The 21,385-nt window shown below is 56.2% G+C and overlaps 1 protein-coding gene across 1 annotated transcript in view; it reads left to right on the top strand.

Annotated features, from left to right (window-relative positions):
- Nucleotides 1–10,205: 10,205 nt before the first annotated feature.
- ITGA11 (integrin subunit alpha 11) overlaps nucleotides 10,206–21,385 on the top strand; it is a 35,062-nt gene continuing 23,882 nt past the window's right edge. Inside the window, exons 1-2 of the mRNA XM_026040539.1 lie at nucleotides 10,206–10,257; nucleotides 13,435–13,546. Of these exons, the coding sequence (XP_025896324.1) occupies nucleotides 10,206–10,257; nucleotides 13,435–13,546 (164 nt within the window). The remainder of the gene's footprint in view (nucleotides 10,258–13,434; nucleotides 13,547–21,385) is intronic.

Below are 21,385 nucleotides of genomic sequence, written 5' to 3'. Positions count from 1 at the left end.
ACGTGATCTATGCTACTTACTTGGAATTGTCTATGTTTTTTTTTTTCCCTTTTTTCTCCTTCTTTCCCAGCTCTCCAGCACAAGTGCCAGGGCAGCCGCAGCTTCCCCACGATGGGAGCGGAGCGACGGCACCAGCTGCTCTTCCCGCAGCTGTGCTTTGGATGCCAGCTAAAGTTTCCCAGGATTTTTAGCTAAGCTCCTATTGAAAAAACAATCTATGAAACATCATATTGTATCTAAAGGGGGATTCTTTTCTCCTCTGTTAGTGTAGCCTGTGGAGAGCAATTCTTTTATTGCACCCAGGTTGATTTGGGGAGCAGAGAGCTGCCGTCTCYGGCACTCACAGCAGCTCTTGACTTGGGCACCATGGGGCCTCGAGCCAACACATCCAATTCTGCCTGTTGTGCTCAAATTGGACAGAAAAGCCCCAAAGGAGAGGCCATGGCCCGTGCCCGTGGGGCCCTTGCATGCCCRTGCTAGGGAGGGTTTTGCACCTGCTGGGGAACAGAGGCTTTTTGTTGCCTTTTTTAAAACTCCCCGCATTGGAGCCAAGCGGCAACRTTCACAAGCAGCGTTTTATTGCCTCCTTTATGGCCTATAGGTACAGGTGAAGGCGGCACGATACAAGTGCATGAAATCATCCATCCATTAGGCTTTACACAAGATGAGTTTATTGCTGCTGCATTAAAAGCACAGGAGGCCAAGCACCAAAGGCACTTCCCATTCCCCTTGAAGCCGAGCGCTCCGACGGTAAACAAGGGATTTCCTCTTTGCAAGGGGATTACGCAGCCAGGAGTCTGAGGGCAGATTATCACGTTTTATTCTCATGCATTTTTTCCTTTCCATGCGATATTGGTGCGTCTGACAGCGAGCGCGTGCTCGGAGAGCTGCTGGATGTGCTCGGTGGCTGGGTCCRAGCTGGGAGGAAGGCTAATGAGTTTAATGCAGTTAATTGCATTAGGCAGCAGAGCGGGCTGCCCCGGACTCCCGCAGCAGCACGTGGTGACCCTGTTCCTACAAACACCCCATTTTGTCCCATTTTGCCCCATTTTGCTGCAGATGGAGCAGCAGGCTGGCCCAGAYAGAAGATGCACTCAGAACTAGGAAGCACTCATGACCTGAACCCTGCAGTGCCAAATGAGGGGAAAACAGCCGTTGTACCCTTTTATAGTGTTTTTTAATTGACCCAATGGTGGAAACTCTGGGAACAGCAGCTCTTGGGGCACAAACAGGGTGAGCTCCATGTCYGATCCCACCAGGAACACCGATGCCCAGAGCATTCCCAACCACCGTGCCTCTTGTGTGATCAGCAGGAGATGCCGGAGCTAATTAGCACCAATTAACTGATTGCAGCAACCCGGCGYGTTGCCGCGAGCCGTGGCAGCTGGAATTGGTTGAGTGCAGTGGAAAAGGCTCCTGGAAAACCGCTGGCGTCGGTCCAAAAGCAAGGATCCCCATAGCTTCATCCTGCAGCAGCACTGGGAGAAGGGCCCAAGCTCCTTGCCTTGCCTGTGCAGCTCCAAGCCCCTTGTGAGGGCTCTGGTGAACCGGGAAGGACCTTATCCTGCCTGGATTTGGGCGGCAGCTCCAGCTTCCCAGCATTCGGCTGCCTGGGGCTCCCTCTCACGGCTCTTCCCGGCCCTGCTCCTCRCCGGGAAAGGTTTCCGCCTGGCACCGAGTGTCATCCCGCTCCTCAGGGTGATCAGTGGTGGCAGGGGTGGCAGCTGGGATCCTGGCACGCTCCCCAGGGATGCTGCGGAGCCGTCGCTTGTCAGATGTCTCTGAGCAGCCCTGTTGTTACTTGCGTGCCAAGAATCGGGCACGGAGCTGCCAGTCCGGAGTGCGGGAATTGCAGGGGCTCCTCCTCAGGGAGACTCCCCATTCCCTGTGTTCCTGCTCTTCTCTGCGGGGCTTATAGCCCTAAAATGACAAGTGTGTGCTCCTGAGTGGGCAAATACTTCATTATTGGACTCCAAGGAAAAGACCCAGGGCCCTGGCTCCTTGCCTTGCTGCAAGCCCCTTGGCATCTCTGAGATGAGACTTGCTGGCAAAGTGGCAGCCACTGAATTCGTTGCCTGTATGGGCTAAAATTGCATTAAAATAAATAACATAGAGATGCTGCATTCAGCCTGTGTGTGGCAAATATTTCCAGATTATCCCCTGGCTTGCTGCCAGATGCAGTTAATGTTCGTGTTTCATACAGGATAATTTACAGGGAAGCCCAGGCTGGGATTTCACCCGCACTGGTGCAAGTTCAGCTGCAGTAACAGCTCCTGGATGGCAGGACTGCCAGCCCTTGAGCAGTGGACCAGGAGGATGGATTTTTCCAATACGCCCAGCCCATCTCTGCCTCGGGATGAGTTTTCCCAAGTGGGCTGCCCCATGGGATTCACCATGCACTTTCGCTGCCGTTTTCCCTGTGTTTCAGCATCCCCTGACTGCTCTGATTTGCAGAGCTGGGCTAAGTAGGGTGGAAAACACCCCGAGGGGTTTTCACCACGCTTTTTCCATGGGCTTTCAGGCAGGGGGGACACCAGCTGCCCATTCCCGACATGCCCGGCAGGACCATTCCCTGCTCCCAGGAGCATCGTGGCCTGGTGCTGATTTAGCTGTCAGTAGGGTGCAGATTTAAGCAAAGCCGCCTCTCCCTCTATGGAAAAGCCGCCGTTGGGGCTGGAAGCGCCGGGATGCAGCGTCAGAGCAGGAAGCAGCGGGGCTGGGAGGGGGCGGCGCTGGCAGGAAGGTTTCCTACAGCTCCCGTGTCACTTGGCAGCGACATCTGAGCCGCAATTTGAGAGAAACCCGAGCCGCTCGGGCCAGCCCAGGGGTGGCCCGGGGCGGCGCAGGGCGCGATGCCGCCGCGCCGGGCTGCAGCCCATCCGCGCGGCCTCGGGCCGGCCGGCGGGCAGCGCTGCAGAGCGAGCCGGGACGGGCTGCGTCCCAGGGTCCTGCCGGGGGTCCCGGGAGCGGGGCCGGGAGCAGCGGCGCCTCGGGGCTGAGCGCGGCTGCAGCACCGGGCTGCGCTTTGGGGCTGCGGGCAGCGTTTCGGGGCCGCGGGCAGCGTTTCGGGGCTGCGGGCAGCGTTTCGGGGCTGCGGGCAGCGTTTCGGGGCTGCGGGCAGCGTTTCGGGGCCGCGCTTGCCCTCTAGTGCCCGGCTGCGGCTGCGGCTCCGCCGGGATGCTCCGCCGGGATGCTCCGCCGGGATGTTCCGTCGGGATGTTCCGTCGGGATGCTCCTCCGGGATGCTCCTCCGGGATGCTCCGCTGGGATGCTCCACCGGGATGCTCCTCCGGGATGCTCCGCCGGGATGTTCCGTCGGGATGCTCCTCCGGGATGCTCCGCTGGGATGCTCCGCCGGGATGCTCCACGGGATGCTCCTCCGGGATGCTCCGCTGGGATGCTCCTCCGGGATGCTCCGCCGGGATGCTCCGCGGGATGCTCCTCCGGGATGCTCCGCCGGGATGCTCCGCGGGATGCTCCTCCGGGATGCTCCGCGGGATGCTCCGCCGTCAGCGCTCGCCCGCGGGATGCTCCGAGCTGCCGGGCGCGGTGCCAGGGCTCCGCGCGCTGCCCTGCCCGTCCTGCACGAGGGCAGCACTTCCCCGCGCTTCGCGAGCCAGCGCGTTGCCTTGGCAGGYGTGGAAGGATGGGATTTCTCTCGTTCCGTGTCCCAGATAGGATCCCTGGAAGGAGGAGGAAACCAGCCGGGAAGAGCAAGGGCAGAAGCGATCCCGAGGGCGGCTTCTCCTCCCCTGCAGGACAAGGGGGCGGAGGGCAGGGATGGGGCTCCTGCTTTTGACAGCTGCCCACGGTCCGGATAAGGGTGCGGATCAGAGCCGGGATGGGAAAGGGCGGGAGTTTCTGATGTCAGGTGCCAGTTCCACACTTAGGGATCGGGATGCAGACAAGGTCCTTGCCCCTGTCAGGGCTGACAGAGGGGATGGGATGGGATGGGATGGGATGGGATGGGATGGGATGGGATGGGATGGGATGGGATGGGATGGAAGAGCATGGGTTGGGATTGCGACAGGAAGGGGAGGTCAGGGGATGGGACGGGATAGAACACAGGGCAAATGGGATAGGACATGGGATGGGAAGGGATGGGACATGTGTGGATGGGACACATGAGCAGGAAGGGATGGGACAGGATAAGACTGGACACATGGCAAGTGGATGGGATAGATGGGACATGGGATGGGAGTGGACAGACACAGGGCGGATGGGACACAGAGCGGATGGGATGGGACATGGAATAGCAYGCAGGGAATGTGGTGGGACAGGGCAGGATGGGACAGAGGCCAAAGAAGGGACCCCAGGGCATGGGGCAGAGGGGACCCCTGGGCACGGGGCTGGCCCTGGGGCTCCCAGTGGAGCCTGGTGCAGTGAGTACCAGCCTAGGCTCCCACTGGAAGCTCCACTCCACGCCGGAGCCGGCCCAGCAGCCACAAGGCCACGTCCCTTTCCAAAGCCTTTCACAAATATTTGGGAGCAAAACAAATAAAAGCAAACACAGCTTAGCTGGGAAAGCAACAGGGCGCCAAGCGGGAGCTGCAGCAGCAGCTCCAGTTTCCAGCAGCTTCTCACTGCGGGGGTTTAAATGACAAGTGGGACATTTGGGGTAGGAGGTGCCATGGCAGGTAGCTGCCCAACCTCAGCAGTCCCACACCGTGCAGGTGCAGCCCACCTGCTCCCACCTCACATTGATGGGGGTTTAATTGCAAAATGAGACCCAGGTGCAATGGGGGCCAGGCCAACCAGCACGTGCTGCAGAGGAGGAGCCCCTAGGGCTGATGCTAATAACAGCCCCAGGGCAGGGGGTGATTTAGAGCCCCTGAATGTGGTTGTGAGCAGGTGTCACCCCATGGCTGCAAGGCTGCGTGGGAGGAAGGGCTTTGCTCCTGTGCATGTAGCAGTGATGCATCATACCTAAGAGCAAAGGAAACTTGGATGCATAAAGTAAGGTTTTTTTTTTTTTTTTTTTTTTTTTTTTTTTTTTTTTTCTCTCCTTTCCCCAAATGTGGTAAACTATGGGGAAAAATGTTGGAGTGGTTTTACACATGAGAGGTCTCTTTGTGATGGTTATAGCAGGACCTTTGGGCTGGGGTCCTGGAATATTGCTGTGCCTGGAGATCAGCAGGGGATTCCTGATGGGAAGCAGCATGAGGCTTCTTTGCTGCCTCCTCATGGGAGCCCATCAGGTTTTCTACGAGTTTCCCCAACAGGGGCTTTATTTTTCTAAAGTGCTAAACACGGATCCTTGCCAAGCTGAGGATGGGGAACCGCATGGCAAAAGGCAGGGTGGATGGGTCTGCAAGAACTGGCTTTCTTAGTGACTCTGGATCTTTTTCCAAGAAAAAGGGATGGAGGGAAGTTAGAGAACGTGCTGGCATGGAGATTTATAGCAAACACTTAAATTGCATTAATCCTACACCTCTGCTGGCTGCTCTTTACTTAAAAATCCAACTGCCAAATCCCTCCTTGGCATAAGCAGACAACTCTGTGCTAATTCCAGGCTGGGATCTGCAGTGCTGGGTGAGGAGAGGCTGCCTTGCTGGGAATGGGATGCCGTGCCCAGGGAAGGAGGGTGCAGGATGCTRCCTGCTTCCAGCTCGCTATCCCTGCTACTTCATTTATTAAAACTAATAGCTGCTTTAAATTGCCATAGGAAACCTGCAGGTGTTTGAAACTACTATTTAAAAACAATCAAACACCAAAAAAGGTATTTGAATGACCCCAAAGGGGAGCACAGCTGCTCGCATGTGGGGTTGCAAGCACCAAGCGAATGCAGCAGGCAAAGGAGTTTGTGCTTTATCTGCCTGCGGGAGCACGAACAGGATAATGTTCCTAGCAGGAAGGGGCTGGAGYGTGGCCTGCCAGCCAGAGCGCTCTCCAGATGGCTGGGATATGTTAAATTGATTTTAAAGAAGCCTTTTTTAATTATTATTTTTATTGAAATGGGGGTTGTCAGGAAGCACCTGTCCTGAGCAGTCTTGGAGCCAGGTGCACGGGGAGACGTGGATCCCRTCATGGCCTGTGGCTCTGTGGTTTTTGTTGCACCAGGATGTGTCTTGCAAGGATTCGGAGGCTCCTTTGCTCGTGGCACGGGCAGCCTGCTTCCTTGGTATGGGCAAGGCGCTGTGGGAAGCGGGATGAGATTGCTTGAGATTCCACAGGACAGGTCCAAGTGATCCAGCCCTCATCCTGCTGCCAGCTCTGACCTTATCCTGACCCGTTTTGGTGCAGTTGGTATTTCCCATCTCTGAGGAGCCRGGATCCAGGGGTGCCTTGTCCTCCTCCAGCCTGGCACAGGAATTACAGCATCTCTGTCCTTTAGGAGAGAAGAAAACCCATGTTTTGGCCTCAATGTAGGGAATCCACATCAGGGAGTTTTGGACTTGCCACCCAGCTCTGCTCAGCAAATCCAGATGCATCCATCACCCTCCTGCCAGCTGGGCACCCCCTCCTTAGCACAGCAGGGACAAAGTGCATCCAAAACACTTCCATTTTCCCTTCCCCCTCACCTTTTTTTCTTTATTTTCTTTATTTTTAATCTTTTCCTCTTTTTCTTTTCCCCATCCAAAACACTTTCACTTTGGAGTAGCTGCATAAGAGACTTTATTTTTCCTGCAATGGGAAAATAGCCCGGGAAAGCCTTGTGTTCTTAGTGGAGGGATGTTTAGCTTTTYTCCACAAATGGAAAGTGCAGGTGATGGAGCAGTGACTCCCACGGCAGGGCTTGTTGGTGGCAGAGCCACTTGGACACTCCAGGGCTCTGAATGACACTGCAACCTCCTGGCTTTGGAATAGCAAGGTGTCCATCCCCTTGAGTACAAATCCATACAATTTGGTGTCTTTCCGTGCCTCAATTGCAGAGAACTGTTGCTTGGGCTGCCATCTGCATCAGCAGCATCMGTGGGCCCGTAAGGAGGGTGATATCCCCCTCCAAGGCTGGTGCAAGTGATGCTGCTTTTTAAGGGGGAAAAACAGCCCTTCGATTCCTTTGATTCTTGCGTGGCAGCTCTTGGCTGTGTTGGGRATGCGGTGCCTGGTCTGGGAGAGGAGCGGGAATTTGCTCCCCAYGAGCTGCCCTGTCCCAGGGACTGCTCCTAATCCCTGTGTTCACCATCCGGGCGCGGGGGTGTTGGCTCCTTCAAAGGAAGAAATAAGCACACAGAGACTTAATAATAATAATTAAAAAATGCTGTCGTAAGTAAACAGGAGAGYGTTCCTCGGTAGCAAGTGCACGGCTGGGGCTGCTGCTCCCCGAATGTGGCCTCGGAAAAGCTGTTTGCAAAGGGTGTCCTGGGGAGGAGGCGGCAGGCCGGGCGGGATGGGGACCTGCAGCCCTGAGCAATTCCCACATGCAAAATCCCTTCGATGGCGCTGGCTGCCGGGGACAGCAGAGCCAGGGTCCCTCTGTGCCGGGAACAACCCTCAATTGGGAATTTTCYCCCTATAGAAACATATGGAATCGTATAAATTGCCAGAGTCCCGCGCCGCTGGCGGGGCAGCGGAGAGGAGCGTTTTGGCTGCGGCTGATAAATAAAGCTCGGGCTAATTGAGTGCCGGGAGCTCCGGGCCAAGGCGCTTCCAAACACAGCGCGGCTGCCAAAGCGCTATTTTCCGGAGGTTAGATTACTTTCTCCTTTCAAAAATTCAGATCAGTCCCTGCTGCACCGCTTTACCGGASGAGCTGTTCCTCCTTCAGTGTATTTTCCCTCTGAATTTGTCCCTGGAATGGGACACTGCCAGTGGTGATGGCAGATGCAGGGGGACACATTCCCAATCCATGTCTGGGAAGGAAACTGGGCACAGTGTAGTATAACCCAGCTTTTCCCAGGATTCTGGGTCCCCAGCATCACTTTGGGAGTGAGGAGCAGACCTGATTCATTCTCCTTGAGATTCCCTTGGTTATTTCTGGGCACTTTTTTTTCCCAATCTGCTTCCCAACGTCCTCACTTTGACTTGATTGAGTTTAATACTCCCCATGCCGGTCTTGTGCTGTTTAAAGATGCAACATTTCCTGGCTTGGTGCAAAACTGATAATCTCTGGAAAAAGGATAGTTGTGGGTTGACATCAGCTGTTGTTTTGGACAAGCAACTCTCCAGAGCTATTAGTTCACCAGGCTGCGCGGAGCCAGGCGCAACGCTCCGAGCTGCTCCCTGCAAATCCGGCTGCTTTGGGCTTGCATTAGGGTTAAGCAAAGCTCAGAGCTGAGCCCAAGCTTTTCCCAAGCTGAAGCCAGTTGCAACAGGAGCTTTTCACAGCGTGGTCCAGCCGGAGCTGGCRGGGATGCAGCGATGCTCCGGGATTGCCTTTAGCAAGCACGTGCCTGGGATGAGCTTTGGAGCAGGGAATCTCATGGGGACAAAGCCACCTCCATGCACTGTCACCGGGGCAGCTTGCGCAGGCCCTTCTTCTGCTTAGATTCCCGAATTCGGGATTTTGTTTTCATTCCTTGCCTCTGTTTACATTCCTTGTATCCTAGGTTAATTCTTCCAAAATTTGCACAGGAACCGCATCCAGTGCATTACACCCTTGGAAAGGTCAGGCACGAGGAAGCATCTGTGGGAGGAGATGGGGACGGAGAGGGGGGGACCAAGCGCACGTGGGAAAATGTGCGGCGAGCTCCTGGAGGGGACTCGGGGTCAGGCCGGCGGCGCGGGCTCGTGTCGGCGCTCCGAGCCCTTGGAATGGGAGCCGGAGCCAGGGGCTGGCTCGGAAGCGCGGATGGGAGTTCAGAAAGTTGCTTTGAGGCTGGTCTTTTTTTTAAGAGGTGACTAAAAAGCTGCAGCTGGAGCCGGCGYTGTGAGGGAGCCTTGTCCTTGGCTCTGTCCCCAAGGCCACTGTGGGTGCTGTGACATGGGCACGAGTGCTGCTCTTGCAGGGTTATTCCAGTAGTGACATTTTTTGGGTGAAAAGTGCTATTTTGACTTGCTGCAGCAGCACATATGGGAGCTGGAGCCGGGCTCTCTGCAGCCCTGTATCCATGCATGGTCCCGGAGGAGCAGCCAGGGTTGTCCCAGCACCGGGATGCGGGCAGGGAAAGCCACACAGACCCAAGGAAAGGTCCTTCCAGCCCCATGGCTGCCCTTCCAGCACCYCCCGGCCCCAAAGTAAGGAAAAGCAGCCCTGCCCCGGCCCTCCGCCAGCCCGGCAAAGCTCATGGCAAATCTTTTCCGAGGGCCCTTCCAGACTTCTGAGCTCAGAGCAGGGATCCATGGTTGTTTCCAGCCTGGCTGGTTTTGCTGGGAGCCGYTTGCAGCTCAGCTTTACTCCCGCAGCCTTTGAGAAGGGGGCAAAACACTATTATTTCCTTCATTTTTTGTTTTCCTTTATTTTTTTCTCATTTCCAAGAGGGAAAATTAGCTGCAAATACTAAATCCCAGCACAGACCCTTGGCATTGCTCCTTTAGGATCTCTGTGCCGGTGTTTCCCCTGTGGAGAGCACTCCATCCTGGAGCTCCTTTCCAGGGATCATCACTGTGTGGAGAAGAGGGAGCGAAACCCACCTGGAGYTGTGGCAGCTCTGTCAGCCACCAGCTCCCTTGGGATTTGCTGCATTCCCCATTGGCTGCAATTTGGGTCTCCCAGGACGTGGTGGATGCAGGCGATGTCGGAGATGCTCCTGGGCGCCCATGCATGCAGGCCCTGGTGGGTAAAGGGGCTGGGAAAGCACCTTTAGGGTCACGTTTGGAATCTCTAAATAATCCAAGGGTTTATCTTCTGCTTTGGAAAAGGCAAGGAGAGAGGCGCTAATGTGACCACAAATGAGATTCGGAGGCGCTGGAGGCCCTGGGACGCAGCTCCCGCATGAGCTGCGCAGCATCCCGGCGCCAGCATTCCCATGGGAAGCGGCCCTGCGGGATGGGGTCAGCAATGACCTCGCCAGCATTTGTGGCTGCCGAAGGCCACCCAAAGGTCCCTGGCCCTGAAATCCCAGCTGGTGGGAACGGTCAAAACCCATGTGAGAGGGGGAAAAACGCGGGTCTCTTCCTGTGGGGAAGAGCTGTCCCATGGGGAATGCCATCCCGCGGGGCTCTTCCCGAAAGGGTGCCGGGGCCGAGCCCGTCCCCGCGCCGTCCCCTCGGGCTGCACCTCCTCCAAGGTCCCTCCCACTCCCTCCCCACCACGGCTTCCCCGTGCCAGGGAGCCGGGAAGGGCCGGCGCGGCGCGGGGCTGCTCGGAGCGCTGCCGTCGGGCCATGGACGCGCGCCGCGGGCTCGCCCTCGCCTGCGCGMTCTGCCTGCTGCCAGGTAAGCGGCCGCCACCCCCGCCGACCCCCTCCAGCCTCAGGGAAGAGCCGTGGGAAGCGGCGCCCGCTGACGGGATTTGGGGGCGCGCTCGGTGGGAGCTTGCGGCCGGCTGCTCGCGCTCGCCCCGGGGGTCCCCGTCGGCGCTCGCTGCTGCCCGGCTCCCCTTCGACGTCCTCCCGCGCGCTGCAAAGCGAGAAAACCCGTTCTCCGGCTGAGCTCCGCCGGGAGCGTTCCTAAACATCSCGATGCGGGAGCGCGCCAGCTTTTTGGGGGTGTTCCCCTCCCCTTTCCCCGTGGCACGGCGGCCGGCTGGAGCCGGGCGAGCGGCGGCGGAGCTGCCGCGGTTAATGGGGACCATGTGTGGGAGCGCGGGGAGCGCGCGGGGGCCTCCCTGCTTACGTGGGCAGCTGGGGGGGACGTGGCAGATCCTCCCGCCTCCGCCCGGGAGCGCTCCGAGGGAAATCCCACGCCGGCTCCCGGGCCGGCCCCGGCGCCGCATCCAGGGCTGCAGACCCCGCTTGCCACGGCCGCTGTTTTATCGCGTGCCTTAATGTCATTAAATGTGGCCCYACTGCCTATAGGCAACCAAGTGGCTTATCCCTGCCATGGGGGACCGAAATCCGGGATTTCGGAAGCACAAGGCGCTTCTGGAGCTGAGGCTCTGCGGCTGCCGGTTGCACATTTTGCGGTGGCCAGGAACGCTGCGGGACAGGGGCTGGCGATGACTGATTCCATATCCACCTCTGGCATCCCCACGTTTCCAATGCACGGCTGTGTTGAGGAGCAGAAAGCAGCGCCTCTCCAAATGTCCTGAGCCATCCAAGCAGGATAGGGACTTGGTGCTTCCAGCCCTTCTTGCCCACAGGGGCCGGGGACGTTGGAGCGGGAGGGAAGCAGCAGCTCCGGTGCCCTGACCTGCTCCCTCCCTGCCCGCTCCCCAAATACCCTCCACGAAGCTCAAAGGCTTTCTAGTTACGCCAAATATTTCAGCCCTGCAAAATGCAAAAATGTGCAACGCAGATGGGGTCCCGAGGAGCATCCGATGCCACCGGAGCCTGTGGGATGTCAGCCTGTGCCTGGAGGTGCCAGCGCTGGCTCTGCATTTGCTCTTCCTATCTCGAGCAATTCTGTCTCGAGCCAGGGAAATGCCCCTGGCCAGCCAAGCAGCTCCGTTTTGCAAAATATTATTGCATGCAGCGATGCAATAACCTGGGAGCTGCTTTTCCAGAGCATCCYGAGGGATGCAGGAGGACGGGCGTATTTGCAGCATCCCTGCAGCCCAGCAAGGGTCGGGGGCTGCAAGCACTGGCCAGGGACGTCCATACGTTCAGGCTCTCACAAAGAGCAGTTATTTTTATTCCTTTGGCAAGAAAGGTAGCTTTCATTCCCAGTATTGTTTCCCAAATGTGTCTTTATTATTATTATCTTTCCCTTTCAATATTTGACCTGATGAGAATCCAAAGTTTGGACCGGGCTAAAGCTCCAGTTTGGAATGCAGATATTTGAGGCTTCTGCTTTGGCAGCAAAACTTGTGGCTTCGGGTCACTTCTTTGTGACGGTGATGTCACTCCCRACAAGAAAACGGGACCAGGCTCTTYGCATTGCAAAATCTCCCTGCCAGCCTTTCAAAAGGCCCTGATTAATTGAATGCTGTTTAAATACTCCCACATTTTCCCCTCTGCCTCGAATGCATCCGCATCTGTCTACTTTCCGAAATGCCTCCCTCCTGTACACACATTCCCTGGATTTTGCCATCCATTGTTTCAAGCTTGCTTTCAGCTTGCTCCGTTTTTCCAGGCGCTCCGAGGTGGAGCAGGATTTGGGAGCCCGAGTGAGCACCCAGGGGAGCTTTCCCAGGAAAAGGCTTGGATGCAGAGGCTGGGATGTGCTGCTGAGCGCAGTTTGAGCCCCGAATCCCTTTTTCCCTGGACACTGCACTTCCAAAGCAATGCCGTTCCCCTCGGCATTCCCTTGCAGCAGGGCTGTCAGTGCTGGGAGCGATTTTTCCTGGGGATAAATCTTGCAGATTTGTGTCTTAGCTAGAAGTCGTGGAAAACACTGAAGCTGTGTGTCACAGAGAAATACACGGCTTTTTTTACAGAATGCATTAAAAATCAAAGACTGTTCTTGTGAACTCAGTTTTGAATATGTTACATAAGGTCAGCCTACCGCAAARTAGTCTGGATCTGGTCCCATGCATCTCTCTCTCTCCTTTTCCCCCCTCCTTTTTCCTGCTTTCCAGAACTTCTCTCCACAGGCTCCCACAGGTCCTCGCCTCGCTCGCCCTGGGCTCCCGCTTTAGGACGGCCACGTCGCGGATTTGCCCTCTGCAAAATTTCCCATCTCTATTAAAACAATCCTCATTCTGAACTTTTGGTCCGGGAAGTGACGTTCCCAGCTTCTCCTGATGCCAACCCAGTTTTATACCCTATAAATACCAAATGTGGTGCCTCGACGTGTCCTTTTCCTCTTCCAGCTGCCTTTGCTAGCGCTGCCAGCATCTTTTATTTGTATGGGAGCGCGGCATCCACCCGCGGGCAGRCGGGAAGCCGGGATATCCCGGCTASTGCCTCCTCTTCCCAGCGCTCAGCGGAGTCTCCTGCACCTTCCCAGGCACTTGGACCATGCACAGCTAAAGCTAAGGAGAAATTGCTGAGAGGAAATAATTCCGCAGGGAGCACGTGGAGRGTTCGGATGCAGTGCTAGGATACTGCTTCCCACATGGATGTGCATTGGGATGTGCTGGGACAACCCAGCCCTGCAGGATGTCTGCAATTCCCTGTGACTTTTCCCTTCTGGAGGCTGGGAGAGCTGCCTCCATGCAGCTCCATTCCTGGCAGGATAATGCGGCCGGAGGAGCTCAGATAAGGAAAAGCAGGGAGCGAAGCTGGCTGCACGGCAAGAAAGCTGCTCTTGGAGACATTTGCAGCCAGTGTTGGGCCCCTCTGGGCAAAATCATCTGCAATTTTGCAGCCCAGCAAGGCAAAACCAGCAGCAACTTTGCAGCTCTGCTCCTACCTAGAGGATAAAAAGCGTTTATTTTTCCAGGCAATGCCAGAGTGCTTTTTGCCACCGTGGTGCATTGCAGTCGCGCAGGGGCTGCAGGAGGAGAGGTCCCCTGCAGTGGCATCCCCTTGGTGCCCTGCCTGACGTGTCCCGTTCTCCCGCTCTCCGCAGGGTTCAGCGATGCCTTCAACGTTGACACCAAGAGGCCCAAAATCATCGCGGGCTCCAAGGACGCCTATTTCGGCTACACGGTGCAGCAGCACGACATCGGGGGCAAGAAGTGGTAAGTGGGCTCCGTGCCGGGCTCCGAGCGGCAACCGGGGCGAGATGCCAGSGGCTCCTCCTGCTCTCCCTCTGTGCCTGTGGAAAACGGGTTCCGCAGGTGGGAAAAGTCCCCTATTTCTTGGAAAGACCCATCCGCACGTGCGGCTGGAGCCGGGCAGGTGCCGGCAGCTTCGGTTTCACGCCGGCAGGTTCACAGCTCCCCAGGGCTGCGCYGGCTCCAAAACTCCTTGGAAACCCATTGGATTTTTGGGTGGGGGCCAGTGCGTTTTGCGCAGTTTCCACYGGGAGCGGCGGTCTGCAGAAGCGATCGAACCTGCCGGCGGTTCGGCAGCGCGAGGCGAGGCCTGGCTGCGTTTCGCTCGGGTTTTGGGTTTCGGGGCAGGCGTCCCGCTCCTCCGTGGGGACTCTGCACAGCTGGGAAAGGGGCTAAGTGGCCACTCGGCATGTGTCGGAGGAGACATTAACGGGCTCCGTGCAGAGCCTGGAGCAACGAGGGTAGCCCCAAAACACGTGAAATTCCCCCAAATACRGAGCTGCCCGGCCTGGGCTCCCCAGCCGTGCTAGAACAGCAAGCAGGCACTTACTGACGCAGACAGATGCTTTGGAAACTCAAAATAAGGCTTGGATTTAACCTTGGGTTCCCCAGCTCTTGTCCCGGCTGTCAGGACTATCCTCRTTCCCTGTTTCCCTCCTCTTTAACCCGTACCGGAGCCCGGATCCCCGGTGTCACAGTGTGTCACTGCTGGCTCCAAGCCCGTGTGCTGCGAGACCACGAGCGTTACAAGGATTTTCCAGCCTGTACCATGTTTTGAGCTAATTGTGGATGAGCCGCGAGGCCGAGGGCAGGGGGTGGTTATAAGCGATGGTTTGGGATTCGGCAGMAGCAGCAGTGCCGAGGGGGTGTTTGCCGGCACTCCTGCAGTGCCAGGCGTCGGGATGCTGCTCCAGACTCCTATGTTGTCCTGCATTTCATGGGAAGGTGCAACATTTCCTGCACGGCTCCGGCTGCGTGTCCGTGCTCAGCTCCGTGCTCTCTGGATCATGGGCAGCCTCACTGGCTTCAGGGCAGGTCCTGGGCAGGGATTTGGGGTCTCTTTTGCTTGCTTTTGGCTTCACTGTGCCCTAATGGTAGGGGACAGCAAGGACAGGGGACAGCCATCCAGGTCCCCTTGGATGCTGCAAGCCCTGGCATCCTTGTGCCAGTGACCAGCTCTTCCAGTCCTTGGGATGAAGCCCATGGGAAGCCCATGCAAGCAGGGAGCGTGCAGCAGAGCGGGCGCTGCCAACTCTTTGCTTGCTGCCTGTCGATAGGAGAAATGCTGAAATTCTTGTGGCTCGGGGGACAGGGTGGTAGATGGAGAACCTGCTAAATGGCCCCAAAGTGCAGCCCCGCTGCGCTGTGACTCGGGCGCTCAGGACTGCTTGTGGGGAGGAACAACCACGCTGCAATCAGGGACCTGGGGCACGTTTGCTCCGGAGGACGGGCGCAGTCAGCAGATCCTCCCTCTGATTCACCATAGGCCAGCGCCGTGTCAGGAGCTTGGAAAAGCCTGGATTGGGATTACGGGCRTCGTGGCCACCCATGGGTGCCAGGGTGTCCTCACTGGGGACACAGGCAGGTCTGCAAATGCAGGTTAGGACTCTGCTGGGAATCTTTTGGGACACGGGGGGCACCAATGTCCCTTGGTGGGGCCAGAGCCAGCACTTGGGCAGTGACGTCCCCAAGCGGTTGCTGTGACCGCCCCACACTCATTGCTTAGGGACCACACGAGGACACCCGGCCTTGCRCAAACGGACAATGCCCGTTTGCACTGGCGAGCTCAGCTGCTCAGACCGGGTGGCTTTTGGTGCAGGAGCCCGAATGCAAAGTGTCCTCCAAAGGGCAGGCACTGCAGGACGCCGCCGCACCGCGACCCTCCCGCGCTGCCTCACGCGCTCCCGTTTTGTTTTGCACTGGTCTCTGCTGGGAAATACGAAATAGCTCCTATCAGGAATTGGTCCAAACCCCCAGAAATGTGATGGTATTTGACCCGGGACCTGCAGGAGACTCAGCTTCTGCAAAGGCAGCTGATGGCAGGGCTGTTGAAAGCTTGCAGTCCTCCAAAGCTGATAAGGAGCAGGAACGAAGTGTCTCTGCCTCCACATTCCCACCCACCTTTGCTTTTGGAGCATATATTTTTTAAGAAATATTTCATTTGGTCCTGTAAGTGCCAAAAATCTCCCCTTGGAAGGAGCAGCGTGGCAGAACACGAGGGACCYGCGTGGTGGGTGATGCTGCAGTGACCACTCGGTTAGGGATGCTGTTGGGACCTCTCCGTTCCTATTGCAGCAGAGGGAGGATTTTGCTCCTTTTGGGCACGTCTGGCTCCTCTTGGCCCTTCTCGCATCCTCCCTGCCAACATCAACGCAGACTTCGCTGCAGCTTCCTCCTCTGCCCCTTCCTTTGCACGAAAAAACAGGAGGTTCTCGACACAAAACCAGCGTGGGCGCACGCATAAGCACCGCACGCATTCGCACAGGCAATTATATGGTATAAAATGTCTATTAAATATACGTACGTATTTTTCAGAAAAACCACCATGACTCACTTTGGTTAAAGGAGAAATGACCGAAGCAGCAAAACGGCTGCAGCCGGGGAGAAATGGGAAGGATGAGGTGCAACCACAGCTTGTTGCTAAGGCAGAGCCAGGAAAGGCCCTGAAAACCCCCCCGAAAACGTCCTGAGGAGCAAAGGGGGCTCCGAGAGGCTAMATGGTTATCTCAGAAACGCGGCTTGGATAAATAAGAGTGATTGCTGTAAAAACAGGGGAAAACTGGGCTGCYGAGCGCCAAAGGTGGAATCTGAGCCCTTGGCGCTCGCGCTCCCGTCTGAGCCCGTTAATGCTGCTTTTGGCCAGCGTAGGTGGTTTTAGAAGGATTTCAAAGCAGCACACACACACACGTCTACATATTTGTGTATGTATTGGCCTATCTGTGCTCGCACACAAGTTGTGGGTGATATTCCGTAGCAGATAGCCGGTTGTGACTATTTTCTCTTCTTTACTAGAGGGAGCCAGGCYGGGCTCTGAGCGCAGCCCTGGTAGTGGAAAATCCAGGAGGAAAGAATTTGGCGGGTTGAGCTCCAGGGGAAAACTCTGGGATATGCGTTGGGCTCGAGAAGCYGTCGCTTCGTGGGGTCTCCCGGGCCGGTCAGCGACTTTCAGCACTTTTCTCGACACTTTTTCATTAAATTGAGGGCGCAATCGCAGCTCCCTCCAAATATGTGGATGGAAAAAGTGGTAACGAAGCCGCTGTGATGAGCAGCACAGCTTTGCACAGCAGCAATAGCTGCTTTAATGCAGAGTGTGCTCGGTGCAGGCACYGAGGCCTGAATGTCCCCAAAATATGGGGTGGCCTGGCCTGGAGCTGCTCTCTACCCCAATGTGCAATGGGGATTGCACTGGTTTGGACCCGCTTGCAGCTGCAGACTGGTTTGGTTGGACAAATAAGTGTATTCCAAGGTGCACCCTGTATATGATGCACCCCATGCGCGATGCATCCCCATATGTAAGGTACCCAGTATGCAATGTACGCTATATGCAATGCACCCTTTATGTGATGCACYTCTGTATGTGATGCACCCTATACATGATGCACCCCATATGCAGCTTGCACCCGTTTYGTTCTTTGCCCTGCACCAACTTGTGTCTGCAGAGTGAGAATTTCCAGTGATGCAAAAGGCTGAATTCTTCCCCAGCTTGGGAAGAATTGACTGCAGGAGGAGAACATAGGAAATAAGCATCYGTTAGCCTTCAGAAACTGTAAAAATAACAAATATGTGTTCCCTGGAGAGTGCAGGAGAGCATTGAACAGAGCCCTGCTCCTGTTGAGGTGGGATTGCCTGGGCTGGSTCTGGATGGACCCCGCACGGGGAGAGCTGTGATTCGGACAGGACRTTTGCAGCCCAGGGAACGTGGGAGCCAGGTGCCAACCTGCAGCTGTGCTGATCTGGACGAGTGGTGCCGGGTTTGCTCCTTCCCCGTGTCYGTGAGCACCATCCCTGGCTCGCTCCCACGCACACCGATGGCTTTGGAAACTGGGCATGTGGCTGCGAAGCTTCCTCAGCGCTGGGAAGGGCTGTTCCCACCATTCCCACACCTTCGTATCACACCACTCACTTCCCAAGGGCTCCGGGGCTCATCTGGCAGGGAGCCCCTCACCTTGCTGCAGGGCATTCTCCTCCAGGCAGGATTTTGGGGGCCCATTCCTGGCCATGTTGGGGTGTCCCAGGCTGCTTCTCAGTTATCACGTCCATCCCAGAGCTGGGGTTCTTCCCAATGGAAGTGGCTTGGGCACATGCACCGGCTCCCAGCTCAACAGGGCTGTCCAGGATTGGTCTGGCTGGTGGCAGCAAGGCACGGTGCCACCAGGACCCATAGGTGCTCCGGATACCTTCCAATCCCAAGGGCTTCCCAGGGATTTCTGCAAACCCCAGGACGCTGAGGTGCCGCTCTGAAGGGCTGCACGGCTGCGCTGACCGACGCTGCTCCACTTTCCCCAAGCGCAAGGGGAAAAAATGACGCCAGGAAAACAGGAGCGTATCATTACCGCTGACCACGGCTCTCGGCGAGCTCCCCGCGCGTGCCTCGCGACGCACCCGTCATATGCTATTTTAAGGAGAAATCCGGCGATTTTGCTCACTGCAAAGGCTCATKAATCAGCATGACTGCTGCAGGGCTCAGTGCTCCTCAATCCCTTGGGATCCACCAGCTCCCGGGCCCTCCCTGGGCTCCCTCTGGGTATTTCTTTTCATCTATTGCCGAATGCACTATGTGCAAAATTTGCACAGCAGCAAAATCCCCATTTCCAAGCTCGTTCAGAGCTCTTCCAGTTCCCCGTATTGTGTCCAACGAGCTGCAGACCCACTCGGAGTTTTCCATAGCCCTTTCCTGCGCCTCCTCCATCCCTTCTCCATCCAGCCCCATCTTGAAGGCATTAGCGGCACAGGGGTTGCCTTGCTGCAGATTAACTGTTCCACGGGCTGGGAAGCCCGCGCTGTCCCTCCTGCTCCGTGTGCCAGGCTCGCCCGTCCTYGTAACTTCCCTCCCTGGGTTATTTCCAACTAATCCAAGCATTTCGGGTGGCCAGGCCTGGGCTTGGCGTCTCCTCCGCGATGCACTGAGGCCATGGTGTCCATCTCCAGGGGGTTCTCAGCTCCMGATTTTGTGCGTTTGAGCATCATATATAGGAGGAAAGTGTAAAGTGGAAGCCAATTTTTAAGGGGCATGTGGCAGAAATTAAAAAACARGAGATAAAGAGTATTTATAGAATAAGTAAAATGACTGGGCTGATGCCCAAGATGGTCCGAGCAGGACAGTGGGTTTGGTGGGAGCAAAGAGGCAAGTTGCTATCCCCAACCGGTGGGAAAAGAGCTGTCCTATGAGCCCAGGCTCACCCCTTCCCTGAAAACCCTGCAATCCCCATGCAGCTTCCCGTGTGATGCTCCAGGCCTTGCAGGTTTAAGCATTTCCATCAGATTTGCCTTGGCGCCGCCCTGGGTTATTTTGGGGGAGAACCATGCGGTATTGGTGATGCGCACGGGAAGCTGTCTGCATCCGCGGCGACTTCCCGGGCGCGGATCCCGGGGCGCAGCGCGGACGTGGTGGCCAGGGCTAAAGCCTCTGACACGCAGCAGTTTTATATCGTGTTTTGCAGCACGGCTGCTGCCTGCAGGCGCTCCGAGCGCTGCAATAACTGCACATTTCAGAGACGTTGTCCCAAAACAGCAGCAGCAGCGCTGAGCACTCGCCTAATCCTCACGCGAGGTGAAACCATTTGAAATRATACAGAAAGAAACTGCAAATTCTGCTGCTGAATCCAGCCTGTTATTTTGCTGCCTGGTAGGAAATTCCCTGTGGTTTCCTGTGCTGACACTGGGGGCCGGGACACCAGGAATGGGGACAGAGCTGGGCCTGAAGCGCCCGGTGGCTGCAAAGCAGCAGCGCGGTCCCTGTCCCCTTGCTGCAGAAGCAGCACAGATCCTCCTCGAGCATTTCCACTAATGCGCTGCTTTATTTTTCCAAGCTTTTTTTTTTTCCAGGATAAAAGTTAAAAGCACATCCTCAGGCGTATTGCTGCATTGCTCTGGACAGTGTGATTTTCTCATTGAACTCCCTTTTTGGCGTTTGCTGTCCCCAGGAGGAGACATGGAAAGGAAGAGAGGCAGGGGGGATTGTTTGCTGCTTATTTTGTGCATGCAAAACCAGTGCAGCTGGTGGCCTCGCGCAGGCGTTTCTCGCGCTGCGTCACGAAGGGCCCTTTTTCTGGAAAAAAACACACGTTTAAACCGCAGTTTATAAACCCCAGCACTACAAGAGGCTTGTGAGCAACCTGCAGACCAGTGTCTCCTTGCAGCATGGCACGTCACCCCCGCAGCAGCTGCAAAAACCCTTCCCYTTGGCTGCCGATTTTCCGTGAGATTTCGACAACTTCGGCTAATTCCTCGCTTAACTCGAAAGGGAAAACTATGTCATTGTCCTCGGGACGTGAATGCCGTTTGCATGAGCTGCGCGACCCTGGCATTTCAGGCAGCATCTGTGAATATTTGGGCTCGGAGCTCTGCCAGCGGGCCGGGAGTTGGTGGCACGTGTTGTTTTGCAGCCTGCCGTTTTGGAGGGATGTTTTGACTCCGTAAATGCTGCCCCGTGGGTTAAGGCCACCGGTCCCTGCAAAGTGGCCTGTGGTGCTTGGTGCCCCTCCGATTAGATTTTGCAAATCTCGAACCAGTGAGCAAGTCTGTTTTATAGTGATGCAATGAAAGAATTAGTGCTCAATGCCTTTGGAGAAACAGGGCTACAAAAATGACCGTTTCTGCTCTAACCAGGAATATCTCTGCTCAGGACTGTCTCTCTTCCAGCAGTTTTCYGGGATGATACAGAACAAAAGAGGTTCTGTTTCCCTGGAGAGCTGCATGTGGAGSCTTACTTCAGCTTGCCTCCTCCGGAAGGATTTTGCAAGCAAAATGCAGGAGAACAGCTATATTTTGGGCTAACATATTGGGAGCAGCAGTTGCCAGACTCCCGTGGTTCAGGATATTTTTGAGCTCGCCTGGAAGGAATGGCCGGATTCCTCAGGTCCCGCTCTCCTCCCTCTGCTCTGCTGATTTGTGCTATTCTTGTCAAGTCCAGTGGAAAAAAAAAGCAAGAAAAGCACAGACAGACACACAGACACGTGCAGAGAGCAGCCCAGCTAATTGCCTGCACCCTGGGTAGGAGTCTGGGTATTTATCAGCTCATTAGCTCTTACTTTAAGGCACTGCTAGATGCCAAGCAGTCCCATCCTCCACTGAGGTGGTTATCCTCCTGCACCGCTCTGGGCTCCTCATCCTCCAAGAAAAGCTCTGGGAAATCCTTTCTTTGAGCTTCCTCATGGAGAAGACTCCCACAAGGTCTTAGTACGAGTGGGGGCTCCTCATTTTTGCTCCTGGTGTTGCTAAACAGGGAGTTTCTCCTTTCTAGCTGGCTTCCTAACATGCATCTTCCAGCCCATCCTGATGTTGAAAGGTTCCTCCCTTCAACAGTGAGGAGGTGGGAAGCGGATTCTCTCCCCTGGRCACTGGCAATGCCATGGCCCCATAAGGAGACCTCAGAAGGGTGCTGATGGCTTCAGTTCCTACCCTGGACATGAGCTGTTGTCTTCTCCCGTTGAGCACGGTGACAAGCCCTGMCGAGCTGCAGCCAGAGGATGCTCCCTCCAATGCGTCATCATCCATGTGGGAAGTTCTTGGGCCATATGTCATGTTGGCCACCACCGGAGAGAGCGATGGTGACCAGCCCTGGTGGCCTCCAGCAGTAGGGAA

The sequence above is a fragment of the Nothoprocta perdicaria genome, unplaced genomic scaffold, assembly GCF_003342845.1.
Source record: "Nothoprocta perdicaria isolate Ctin4 unplaced genomic scaffold, notPer1 scaffold_26, whole genome shotgun sequence".
NCBI classification, from domain to species: domain Eukaryota; kingdom Metazoa; phylum Chordata; class Aves; order Tinamiformes; family Tinamidae; genus Nothoprocta; species Nothoprocta perdicaria.
Note: the sequence above shows the minus strand (reverse complement) of the source record. Positions and strands in the feature narration are given on the sequence as shown.